The sequence below is a fragment of the Varroa destructor genome, unplaced genomic scaffold (genome assembly GCF_002443255.2).
Source record: "Varroa destructor unplaced genomic scaffold, Vdes_3.0 BEIS01000004.1, whole genome shotgun sequence".
Taxonomy (NCBI): domain Eukaryota; kingdom Metazoa; phylum Arthropoda; class Arachnida; order Mesostigmata; family Varroidae; genus Varroa; species Varroa destructor.
Genome location: NW_019211457.1, coordinates 2659580 through 2673350, shown reverse-complemented (window position 1 = coordinate 2673350; position 13771 = coordinate 2659580). Strand labels below are relative to the sequence as shown.

At 40.4% G+C, this 13771-nt stretch overlaps 1 protein-coding gene across 1 annotated transcript; it reads right to left on the bottom strand.

The window, feature by feature from the left end:
* Positions 1 to 6625: 6625 nt before the first annotated feature.
* Positions 6626 to 8426, bottom strand: LOC147755737 (uncharacterized). Its single transcript, XM_086988083.1, has 2 exons — positions 8202 to 8426; positions 6626 to 7896 (listed from the first exon to the last, which is right to left on the bottom strand). The coding sequence occupies exons 1-2, from the start codon at positions 8417 to 8419 to the stop codon at positions 7701 to 7703; spliced, it is 414 nt and encodes a 137-aa protein (XP_086844209.1). The 5' UTR covers positions 8420 to 8426; the 3' UTR covers positions 6626 to 7700.
* Between the last annotated feature and the right edge of the window lie 5345 nt (positions 8427 to 13771).

Below are 13771 nucleotides of genomic sequence, written 5' to 3'. Positions count from 1 at the left end.
GAGACCACACTTAGGGGATAATCCCGTTGCATATCCGGTCATCTATTCATTTCCGGCCCAAAGGGCCACGCCATGTTTCTAGGTACCTTCAAGACGACGAAAGGCGGCTCAAGCAACTGCTGTTTGCGTCACCCCCGAGGGCAACCTTTCTAATCATTTCCAGGTCGCATGCAGAAGGGCGGATTTTCTATGAACCGAGCAGAAGCCAGTGAAGACGATTCCAGCGGTCGGCTGAAGATGTCGAGTTAAGATTGTCCCATTTACGCCAAAGTAAATACGTCTATATAACAAGTTACTCAAGGCCTTACTTTAATAATAAAAATGAAATAAAAAAGCATTGCCAACCCAAATACATATACGGACGAATAAACTCGAAACCTAGTGTAAGCATATCTCATTGTGTGCTGAAAGCTAACATAGCAAAAATACTAGATTTAAAACTGGCGGCATTTACTAGTTTAAAGAAGAAGGCCGATGATCGTAGGAGAATTCGCTAGGGACAGTACATTAATGGAATTATCTTCAGGTTATTGTCTCTTGTTTTTGAATAGCTTGCTCCCCTGACGGTCTGTAGGGCATTCCGCGCGGCGCTCGACTGTTACCTGTATGTAAAGCTTTTACCATGGCTAGGAAAGCTGCCTGCTTTATGCAGGCATCCGGAGCGTGACTTATCACTAAACTTCGAATCTTGAACGGCTCTAAAACACTAAAGTCAGTTTTGTAAAAACCATATCAAAAAGTTAAATACCTCTTCAGTTTTCCCTTGCAGTCGTTATCTCAGTTACGCTTGTTTCACTATAAACTGTGAAAAACGCTGTGGTACTAAATGTGCAGCTTTTTTTTTACTCCTATAACTTAATCGAACGTGAAAATACTACTAACAGCAAATAGCAGGCTAACTTTCAAATTAAAAAAAAAAAAGTGAACGGAAATTGAAGTTCAGTGACTTCTTTTCTCATCAATTTTTATATGTATTTGTAGTAATGTTCTTGAGATTCTTGAACTTCTTCAACACTTTGCTTTTTTAGGCCCTGTACAGTATGTTAATGAACAGCTACTTGAATGCAGTAATTATAGAATACTTACTATAGGTCGAATTTCCGACCTATGTAAAAATCTGCAAAGAAACGAATGCCCAAACACGGAACATTTTCATTATTGATATTACATAGTAACTTAGCATGCGTTTATCCCACCTGTGAAAAGTTCATGCGGATATAAGTCTAGAGTTAGTAATCGTAAACTCGAGACGCAGTTCTAGATTCAACTAAGAAAGAAAGCACCCTTATAATGGTAAATGGGTGTCTTAGAGAGCCTGAGTAGGCGCTCATTAACCAATTAGGCTCGTTTTTGATTTGTCGATTGTAAAGCAACCTTTAAATGGTACCCAGCTCTCTATGTTCGGGCCTCGGAAGGGTCCTCGAGACGTCAATCAAGCTTTGCCGGTTACATGTTGTTGGGCCTGAATTGCTTTGTATCCTTTGGCCCTTTTGTATATCTATCTTGAATGACCATATTTTCAGTCAGACCGCATTCATAATGGTAACACTAAACAGTTAGCAATGAAAATTCGTTCACGAATTTGCCTGTTCTCGTATGTATAAGAAGTATGAGCCTGTCAATTAAAATCTCCGATGCCTGCATCGAAACGCGAGTGTTGCAGCATCGTTCCACAACTGCTCGTATTTAACGCAGCACAAGATTCGCACCCATTGACATGCATAGTCGTCGGCTGCGTTGTGGAGGAGTCCGTATTTCGAATTTTGATACCCTAAACAAGGGAGAATCAACATTTTGAAAGAGAGTTGTAGGTTTGCTATGTCTTTCGCATATTATAGCCATCTGTATTTACTTGCCGCTTCTCCCATGATTACAGAAGAACTCGAGGCAAAATTTGGGCCTAATGATAAGTCGACGTGGTTCCGGCTCATTAGCAATTATAAAGAGAAGATGGCAGAAATTGATCCATGTTCTTATACAACAGAGGCTATGATTCCAGATGGTGGAGAGACAATCTGGCTAGGACAAATAGACACATTATTGCTAAGCTCATTCTGCCTGTGAGGCTGAGCTCATAGAATTTGTAAAACTAAATTAGCTCTAGGGCCTTATTAGACGTCCAAATGGTCTGATATTTGAAAAAAAAAAAACAGAATTTATACATATTCCCTAAGCTGCTAAACCGACTTGGTCATCTGAACGAGAATAAAAGTGGTTCCTTTTTTCAAGCAAATCTGGAAAAGAATAGCCGATTTCGGGTATCGGCCCATCGGCATATAACGAGCTTCAATGCATAATAAATGCATTGAAGCTCGTTATGTGGTGTCAGAAGACTAAAACAGATGATTAACATCGTATTTTGAGCGACATTGTGTTTGTAATAGAATAACTTTTCTATCTTCCTTTTCACTCTTCTGACCACCCAAAGCAAACGTAGCGAAGAAATGAGAACCACCGAAATTGCTAAACAGTAAGTTATTTAGATGACATTTCGAGGGTGAAGTATATTCGTAAACGTTAACATATCGCTAACGATTATTATTACTATACTTTACGGCTATTGTTTGCCGATTTGACAGCCACGATATTGTCGCTCTAATTCTTACATGACTTGTCGATTCTTCAAATGAGTTCACGAAGGGTGAGTATAGGAAGTAATGGAAACTTTATACTACTAAAGTTTCCATTGTTTAGTACAAACATATTTGAAATATTCCAGCCGTAACCGCAATAGATCCTCAACACCCTTTCGGCGCTTCAGTTGATGCTGAGTGATTTCGGCCCTCTACGAGCTCAAAAAATGTCAAAGGAAAAAAGTCATAGGTTAATGTTAAAAGTCTGATCTCAAATAATAACTGCTTTAATTTTTCTAATCTATCCATATCCACTATTCATTTCATTGCAGCTGTTTAATAAACAGCCCACGCAAGTAGCCATACTTTCGACGACAACCCCACAGACGTATTACGTATGTCAGCATAACACAGCCGCTACACCAGATTCTTCTAAGGCTTCCATATTCCTCGCGTCCAAGTCAAAGTTTCCTGCTATTTTAATGAAATATCCTTGTCCTCTCTCATATATATATATATTTCTGTCACACAGATTTAAAACCTTTATAAGTAAGCACACATAGACCTATATTTGTAGTTTCTACCTTCAGTTTCCCCGCGTTTTTAGGCTAGTCCCCCATGAGAACGCGGCAGTTGCGCGAACTTTTTCGTTTCGTTTTCCATCCATCTGGCAACCAGAGATTTCTGTTCTGTGTCGTACGCGCTGCGCTGTCGTCTAGTTGTGCGAATCGATCGTTTAAATTTGAAGAATTACCTCGTGGGAATTGTCACGTCCAATTTTTTTGCTTCTTTTCAGCCTTGCCGCCAGATCTTCGTCGTTTGCGCTGCCATCGCCGTCGCTATGTTATTTTTCGGTAATACTGTCGTTTCTACCAATAGTGTTTGCTCCTTCTTCACGTTTTGGCTGTTGCTGGCTTTCCGTATAACTAAGAATCATGTTGAAGGGAATGACTGAAACGGCTTTGCGCGAAGGTATAATGGAACAAGGGGGTTTCAAAGCTTTTTCAGGGGGGTCCGGACGGGCACCGGAGGATGCCGGCTGCTCCGAGCTCTTTGGATTTAGATTCGTCACCTAATGGTATTTCTAAAAGACACTTAAGCACCCTCGGCTATCCATAGGAGGTCAACGAGGCAAAATAATTTCAGGGACTGAGGAAAATAAGATGTTGCGAATCTGTTTTTATATTAAGAGACAATGCTTATATTTTACTGTCCAGTATATTTTTTGAGAGTACGTATCGCTTTACCCCACTCGGGCTGGCGTTCTCTCTGAACGTTTGAAGAGGAGCAAACGATAGCACACTGTCTGGCACGAAGGAAATGAAAACCTTATTAAGCGCCACAGGAATGGCCTTAATGTTCCTAATTTCGAACTCCTGTTTCAAAACTTTCGAAATTAATGTTTACAAACAGGCAAAAAAAATACTCTCGGATTTGCTAATAGCTAACTTCTGCTAGGCTGTATGCTTAGGCAACGAATAAAAATTACCTAGATATCGTGGTCAGACCAAACGTATACGATAGGCTTAATTTTTGCTTATTCGGAACTGAAAGGAAAACTTGCCTTCCTAGTAAAAAATACAGCGAGCAGTAATGGAATTTCCGTTAATTTCGAGTTAAAGCCAAGCAAAACGTTATTTTTTGCCAAAGTAAGACGCGGGGAAAAGGTCTCGGTTGGATGGCTATTAGGTATATACGTTTTTGTATTATTTCTTTTTAGGTAATATTCGACAATGCCTAGGTAAGCGGACTCTGTTTTGCGCGAGAGCCACATATTTTCTACTGTTTAGGCAATTTTGTTTTTATGATCTGAGCCTATCTTGATAAATCTTAGCTTCAAGATGATAATTTAGTTTAGCTAAAAATGAACTTGATTGGCCATTTTTATAAGCTTTGCTTGAGAGGTACGTACTGCAATCTTCTCTAATGTACTAAATACGTACTCTAACATTTCGTCAATGCAAGCCGTTACGTCCATACGATAAAACTGTATTAAATTTGAATCCAGGGATTTTACTCGTTTGCCTGCGTTGAATGAAAAAACATTACAGCAATCGTATATTTAATCTATAGTTTAGAAGAAGGCTCAACGGATCATATACAAGATGAAGCAAACGTTTTTTTACTCACCTTTAGCGTAAGCAGCAATAACGTTTCCAACATCGCCCAGACATGAGACAGTTGTTTAGCCATTTGATCATATATATATATTACGATATCATACTTTGTTCCTAAGGATCTATAGATGCGTCGGAAAAGGTACAGAACCATAATACATTAGAATAAAAAACGGGAATAGCTATACTGCCATGTACACTCTAAAGGTAGTTCGAATTTTCGCGTAAGGATCGAAACTACACATCCAAACTGTTTTTCCTGCTTAATTCAGCATTTGTTAGAAAATACCCGGTCCAGTCTGATCTATAACAAAACTTATATTCTGCTTAGCGTTTTCCTGCTATCCGCAAGACCTTAAAGCGTTAGTGTAATTACCCACTGGAGATTTCCCTAGGTGAGGTTCCGTCCGTACCGTGTGTAATTTGGGTCCCGCGTTCCTGTATATTCCCTGAGCATGTCTAGAAACTAAGTTCGATCGGAACTTACAGACCCAAACCTAAACGATCACGACCCAATAACGTTGTCGAGTTCAGCAACGACAGACAGAAATACTTGGATTAGCTGGCTCATTACACTGTAAAATGTGTGAGCCTTGCAGTCTGCAGCAGCTTTTTTTCGCTATTTCACTCGACGCGGTTTCCTGTCACCGTGAAGACAGTCGGAACGGGTCACAATTTTATAGTTAAGGTAGTGAAAAGGATTCAATTTCTTTCAAAATTTGCAAAGCGTTCGTAACTAGTATGAATGCAAAACTCAGACGCCGGCGATATCAACATAGGAAAATCACTCAACATGGTGCCTTCTCTGCACTGTCTTTTTTTATACGTCAAAGAAATCCAGTTTTACGTCCAGCTGTACGGTGATTATTAAGCATTGTTGACTGACTACTTCTACTAAAGGCAGCGTGTGTCCATGCTTGAATTTTTTTAATTTAACGAATGTTAATCTTATTAAATGCACTCACTATAGCATAATTAAATCCGGCTCAGAAAGCAGTTCGTGATTTAATAAATTTGCAGCTATTTTTCATAGCATAGACTTGAACTATGCTTGCGTTTGTTGGTATAGACAGACAGAAAAGGACGAGAATTTAACGGAAGCTAAACGATGTGGGGTCTAAACGATGTGGGGTCGAAACGATGCTAAAGAACTCTATACACTCTAAGCGAAATTTTTCGGATAGAACGCCTTGTCTAGGCTACGCAGAGTGTCGTCCACCGTTGTGGATTGCAAATTACCAAAGTACGCTTCGGAATATACACTGGGCTAGGTGCTTCTGCTTTCGTCATTAGTTCATGAATGAGTTTATGATCCCTTCAGATGGGCCCGCTTCAGATTATCTCGATACAGCTGTCTAAAAAATCATCTAATGACCTCTTCTAAATACATCAGCTCAAAATATATAATCCAGGAGCTCCAGATGATTTGTCTCCTAATCCACACAACTTCTACTGCCTTAGCTAAGCGTCGCTTCAGGCGGCTAGCCCCTGAATCTGTCTATGTCCGATCATCTTCTGTAGCTGAGAGCTTTGTATCTGAGCCATCACAAAAATTGTGGAAACCTGTTTCTCAAGCAACGAATGTTGTCTATAGGAGTACAAATTGGCTTTTAAAGGGGTCGTTTGGAAACGCAGACGGAGGCAAATGATGTAATTTTTGTCAACTTCAGAATCTGCATGCATTTTTGTACGCGCGTTCCCTGATCGATATGCGGAAAAAAACTTCTCTTGGCATACTTATGTCGCCGACCTGGGACACGATCCTATCTGACAGATTCTAATACCAATAGTTAATACATCAACTTGAAACACTAACCACTATTCGACTGTAGCAATCGATAGTTCGCATGCTGATGTATTTTATTACTACAATGATCTGTGGCTACAGAGCTTATACCGAAGGATAAAACGGCTTAACTAATATGCAGTGTGCTAATCCATGCTCTGTGTGCCTTTATATTAGGGGGTAGCATTTGTTTATTAAGAAAATGGGCAAATTTTAGTCGATCTAAATCATTGGAGCTGCATACTTCACGAGTGCTTCGAAGTTCGTTACTTGACAATGGCCGTGTTGTTCGTATGATATTCGCGTTATTATAGCGCAATATCATACTAACGACCGTAAAAAAAGAATCCATTGTGATTAAAGTCGTCATACAACCATATACGGGGAAACATATATCAGACGAGGAATCAGTCACCGGTACCCGGTGGATGTTTTTCAAAAAAGTACCTTACCTTCGCTTTCGCTGCGCTTCCTCACGCAAAGCAGACAAAGTATAATGGCGACAACAAACACACAAAAAGGACTAAGGGCTATCGCAAATAAACCCATACACCGTACAGCATCTATGGTAATAGTTTAATTTAAAAATCAACAGTGAAAACGTAAGGAAAGGGTCATTTCTTTTGCAGGTTACAGATAACTGCGTTTGTGAATGACCTACATCGAGTCGTTAATTACTGCTTTAGTAGTGCTTTGTAATTATTATGTGCTTGTCCGTGTTGAGTACAATAACTTTATAGCGCTTGATCTGAATTGGGTGCTTGTTTGTGTCCATCTCAACATCGTGCCTACGTTGATTTGGGTTAATAAACGGCATTAATGTACGTAGGTACGTAAGATGATCAGTTAAGGAAAGGACAATATGGGCGGGACGGCTTCTGGGACAGTAGCTGAAACGCCACTAAGAATACGTACGCGCACGGTTCCCGCAGCGTTAGTACGCTGCTATATGAAGTAGCAAAACAGCTTAAACACTCCCTTTAATAGCTCTCGATTCTCTAACGATACGAGCTGTTTCGATCTACATACAAACGCTTCAGTAAACCCATCGCTGATCGTATTCGAGTACATTACACATTATGTACTATTCCACATAGAACTACTACTTGTATGAATATTGAGCCTTAAAGAACATCATTGCTAACTATGCAAGTCTCAGTCCTGTGCTCCATCAATTCACATTGATTTCTCTTTAAAATACGCTCGTTTAAAAATTTTCCCCCTCTAATAAGCACGGCCGTCGGTTCCGTAAAAACTGAAGTCGCCTTTCTCGTTGATTTTGCTCGAAAGCTCCGTCGTAGTTGAAGTTACAAGTTTATAGGTCCGCGGCATCCTGTACGCAATATAAATACCGAGTGCCAATAGAGCTAGGACAAAACACATGACGAGTGCAATCGACAAAAGCATTTTGACACTCAATCTGCAACGAGAAAAACAAAAACAGGGTTCGTTGTCGTATAGCTGATTCGTATCTGGCACGCCTTTTAATGTCCTCGTTATGCTGCGTTGATAAGTTTTTCTCCCAGACCCAGGGAGACATGAGGCTGTCTAGCTTCAAAAGCAGACGCTGATATAGCATCTTTCGTACTGCGAGGGGCCAGCCCTCTAAAGCAACCCTGAACTAAGCCAGTGCCGGACGTAAAATTCAAAAAATGTATTAATAGCTCCTGCGAACTGATTGACGTCTAGTCGTTAAACGGGCGGTACGTGGATGTCGACACTTACAGAGGATTTTTGTCGGCATAGGATAATGACGGGGACTCCGGAACTATTCGATTGCGCTTCCATGCCGGCGGTGGTGGATCACTAGAATGCTCAGCCGAACTGTCTTCACTAACCATAAAACTCTGCACTTTGAAGGCGAATAGATTGTATACAGAAGCTGGAGCCTTCGTTTTCCACCAGGTTTCATAGTTACTAGGCTCGACAAGGACAAAATTCATGCATTGTTCTCGTAGAGCGCTAGCGGACACTAACCGATCAGGACAAGATCTACCGTTAAAATACAATGGCTTACTTTGGCGGAGTGAATTTTGTCGATTTGATCGGCTGTTATTATCAATCGACAGCAGGAATGAGTTGAAACTAAAAGGGCGGTTTTTAGGCGAATTGTCCGGTGTCAATGTGCGGTTTTTCTTATCTCATTGGTATATGTTTGATCCTAACGAACGGGACCAATGTAGCAGAAAATGAATAAAGTTCCGAACGCCAGCGTGATAAGAAACGGAATTTTTGTTTCGCAGCGGCCCATTCATTAGGATAACCCACAAAGGACACACTGTGATAGGTGTCCTAAAGCAAGTTCGTACGGAAAAACAGATCCGCTATAGCCTTGCTGACATTGTAGCGCCACCTGTCATCTGTCCACTGAGCGGTTCTACGTTAACGGGTCGAGAAACGAGTAACAACCTATTTGAAATGTATATTTTTTATAAGTACGGTAGTGGTAATAATGATGTGAAGTGGACATGAAGCGCATACTACGATATTCGATTGAACGAGGTGTCTTTCGGCACCTTAATGCTTAACAGAAGTGAGAAACAGCACTTCACAAACGAAGTGAGCCGGTAAAATTGTGACATAGCATTTCTGCCAGTCGATCAACTCGACCCCACTCAAATGCTACTGTGCAACAATAGCTCGTGGTGCGTCTAATACGCATGCCAATAAGTATAATATTTGCTAGCGGCTAAGTATCGATACTCTAATGGGAATTTTCTCCAGTTCCAGTTTTTCACTACGAATCATCGAATACCATATGTTTGACATAGGCGCAACAAAAACAAAAAATACACACTGAGTTTCCAGTGTAAATTCGATCAAATTCTGTTCAGTACCTCCAGTTTACTACTAAGGCCCCACCCAGAAAGGTCGTTAAGACAAAGGCAAACAAGGCCCGTCGTTGAGCAGTGACGGCTAAAGGTCGTCTATGAAAAAGATGTTTGTTTTTCTTTATTCATACACATTTTTCATGTGAGGCTTGATTTGTCGATATTGTCTGGCTTTTTTCCTCTGCCATTCTAGCCGCTATGTCCTGTTACGACGATTACTAGCGACATATGTACACAATACGTATGATTAAATGACAAAACAACGATCTAAACTATTGTGATTGTCAAGTTATGCTGAGGGCAAAAGGTAAGCAGAAAACTTTATTTAAAGTTAATACTAACTAACACGCAGTGTCGCCAAAGGTCTCGTTAAGGGTTTCAGTCCTATATCTTCTTGAAAATTACCGCTTGGTGATAACGATAAGCTCAGCACACCGTCGATTTCGGATTGTGAACCGCAATGCTCGCACTTACCGGCAGTAAGTATTGCTAGATCTTTGTTAGGCAAGGCGAACGGGCATTGTGGCACGCAATCTATTTGATAAACAAACTCGATAGAACATCCAAATAACAACTTACCGGGTGCAATGGGCGATGTGATAGAGAAGTTGACAAGCGACGGATCAGTTTAGCAAAAGTCATATTCGGCTGGTTACATAAGAAACGAGTGGGTCTTGACTCCAAACTTACGGACACGTAAGTTGACCTAGATGCGAAATCGTGCATGGGAAAATTTTGTTTTATGCTGCTGGTACAGCAGCACGTTCAGCAAAAGCGTACCGGACGTACACCTCAAAACCTCCTGCGATATGGATGGAGAAATTCTTACTTACTCGTTGACAGCGGTCTAATATTCATCTAGCTTTATTGTGTTGTTTGTTTACGTTAGAAGATATCACTATACATTGACTGTAATTACAAAGCTAACGTTATTGTCATGATGATCACTATCATCATTGTTTGCTTCTATTTGTAATCCTAAGGGCCATTCGTGGACGATTATGGCAGCACGGCCGGCTCATTCAAATTATTCCGTGAATCAGGACGAACTGGGAACCAACATTAGCGAATTAGCAGTTGTTTTTCTGTGGCCACACAGCGAAACTCTACCGGAAGTGGAGCCTGATATCAGATCCTCGGAAAAAGCCACATTCGAGGTAGACTGCAACGTCTGTTATGGTCGTAGCTTGTTTTTCGTTATGTCATCATTTCCTAATGGGTCAATATATATTTATAAACTTGCGATAATCGTTACTGTACGTCAAACCACGTTATTCCCTATTCAGGACGCGTAATACACTACAGATTAGAAAAAAAAGTAGGCGCTGGATAATTATGAACTTGGATTGTCGGTCTGTTTCCCAGCTCACCCACACAATGTTGGATCCTAACTAATTTTCGAATTTACCTTGTATGGATTCGATAATTCGTTTATAGTTGGCAACAATATAGCCATCTGATCTGTCAAATTCAACAAAAAGAACAACGTACATTTGACCAACTATGGTATTACGTCTTGCCTGAATCTCAGCCCAACATGACTGTGAAGTTCGCAGCGAACGACACTTCGCGACTTAGGCTCATCAGCTTCGTTGCGCTCTTACTTGTCAAAGTGCCATCATGCCGAATGGCCAGCTATTCCAGTTTATTTGCCTTTGCGATTACGGCTGCGCACGGCAACGTTAGTTTACTTCGTGGTGTTGATGGGCAATACTATTCATTTTTCTTTTCAGCTCGGTTTGGATAGTAGTCATTTTACGTATGGACCGGATACTAGCAAAGCAAGAAAACACGTTTGGGCTAAGTGTGTCCCTTGACCTCGGCTAGATCGAAACCCATTAGTCTTCAGCTGCTCTCATGTGCTTACAATTAACATTGCACTTTGTCATCCAGCGACTATTAGCGAAGTTACTGGATGCATCATTCGTTCGTTTTTCGATAACGTACCACCCACGATGTATGTAAGAGAGTAGGAATTGAAAACTAGTAAAAGAATATAGATCTTCACATTACAACGACGCTTGACCATCTCACGATCGTATACAACGATGACGATAATCACGACTATTATTTCTTATTATTATTATTATTATCGATTTGACGAAGAACCTTTAACAGTTTACCAATGCTCAAAGCGTGTATTCTAACTTCATGGTTCAAGTCATTATTTCGAAATGTAATATTTGGATTGAATGCATGAGCCACCATTTTTATGAGACAGGTTGAAGGCCACGTGCTAGAGTTGGCGGTTACCATATGCCGAATAGGTCTGACGTTTCCGCATAGACTACCTTCGTGCACATCGAAGGGAGGTATTATAAAGGCAAACACTCTGTTAGTTTAATAATTTGTTGTTCGTATGTAACCCAAACAGATACCATAATATAACGTTCAATAGTATCATAATCCGTTGACTTTTATTTTTTTACTCAACAATAGATAGAATAGCCACAATATATATGCGAAGTATAGGGGTACTAAGTGGCCTGTGTTTAAATTGTATGTTAACAAACTTCGTGTCGTGGTGGAATGATTTATTCTTATTTGAAGAACTCTAACGGCTTAATTACTGGGCATAGAGCTCCGAACATTTACTTATAAGTAGCGAAATACGATCAAGACATGCTGTAGAACGTTTTTCTTACTCTGTTCACGATAGGTTAGGTTAGTTACTAATTTAATGTTGATTTAAGGTATGCATGATAAATAATAGATTCTCTTATCGAACAATGTACAGGGTACGAAAGCCCAGTTATTCACAGGTAAGTTTTTTCGATATGAGTCTTATAGATAAAGTTAAAATGCTGATATGTAAGTTTTCGCAAGCGATGCACCGCCGCCTCAGAGATAGCATATCGTTTTTTTGAAGTACCTAGTATGGGTAGTTAATTGAAGCCGTTATCTTTTAGCCGTGCTTGTTTACTTAAAGGCTATGAACTAACCATGCCTTGTATGGTAGCCTAGATGACGAGAATTTTGTGTGCTGTGAAGCTGCTCAGCTGAAAGACAGCCTGTTCTTTAAGGGGGATATTCTTTAACTACGTCTTGCGCCCTGTTTACCGTTTCATTGCTGTTTCAACCGTTATGTTTTCACCAGAACAAAACCAAATGACTATGCTCAGTTTTATGTCTTGACTACTTCATGAAGTCTTCCAAGTTTGCCAGGCAAACACGTTATCTATCACTGGACTCGCCGATTGGTTATCTCACATTGTCATGAGAATTCTCAACTAAGCACGATGTTGTGGTAGCTCCATGCAAGAAACGGTTTTAAGATGCCGTTAGAGAAACTGGAACACCCACACTTCAATTTGCTAGGCAGAAAAATCATCGATAGGAGAATATCAACAGACGAGCTAAGAAGATGGATCATATCAGAAACTGATTATTCTGAACGTTGTATTGATTACCCTAAGTAAGGAACAAGATAAAGCGACCTATTACGCCGGAACGATGGGCGCTAAAAACATATGTGCTGTTTCCGAGGTGGAGCAGATTGCTTATTGTAGTACCATGACTTATGCGGCGGGGCAGATTAAATCGAGATTTGGTAACAAAGCCGGTTTGAAAGAGCTTGCCCCTCTGTTACCGTGGAAAGCACAAATAATGCAAAAGGTTAGATACACAAACTTTATATAGTAAACGTTTAAAAATGTTGGCTCTCTAGTAAAAGTACCCCTCCGAAGTTTGATCTATTCATTCCTTTGGTACGGGGTTTTGGGACATCCTAGTAATTTTTGTTGTTCCAATTTATAGGAATTCCAAAATAGGATAAACATTTAAATGTATTGTGTCAGAAAAGCGTTCCTTGCGAACATTGTTCATATAAAAACTTATGCAGCTCAGTTGTGTTGCAACTGCTAAGAGGTTTTGTTGAAAATTCCCTCTTGGGTGATCCACTGTCTGGATAGCAGTAAAACTTTTATGCTGAGTAGCTTCAGGACGGTAGGACAAAATTCAAATACTTAATTTATCAGATAGACGTCGCTCAGGAAGCCGTTCTGAATCGTGTGCTCGCTATAGAACAAACAGGGATAGAAAAAGCGGCTTTCCTCTGAACTAAATAAATTGGCATGATACTGTGTACCGTTTACCCTCGAAGTTGCTTAAAATAATTCTTTGTAACGGACGTTGATAGGTGGGCATTTTGCTCACACCCAAAAATCTTAGAGACAATTACATTGATAACTGAGACGGTACCACTGTTGCAAAGACCTTGGTCAAAAAACCGTATATCTATACCGAACTGAAAATTGAATCGGGCTGGTACAACTTTTTCTGATCTACAATTACAGTGGTCAAAGAACTGGCAGCACCTATTTCGTCATTTGCCCAGCTGCTGTACCCGACAATCTTTCTGAAGCCGATTATAAGGCGACTCAGAGACTGGATAGCTTTGGGTAGAGAAGGATGCTGCCCGAAGAATTTTGCATGGAAAACTCAGTCGAAAGCGGCTCGGTAATT

Coding starts and splice junctions, on each gene's coding strand:
- LOC147755737 (XM_086988083.1), bottom strand. CDS start 8,419: ATGAATTTTGTCCTTGTCGAGCCTAGTAACTATGAAACCTGGTGGAAA. Junction 7,897..8,201: donor TATGCCGACAAAAATCCTCT/GTAAGTGTCGAC, acceptor TTCTCGTTGCAG/ATTGAGTGTCAAAATGCTTT.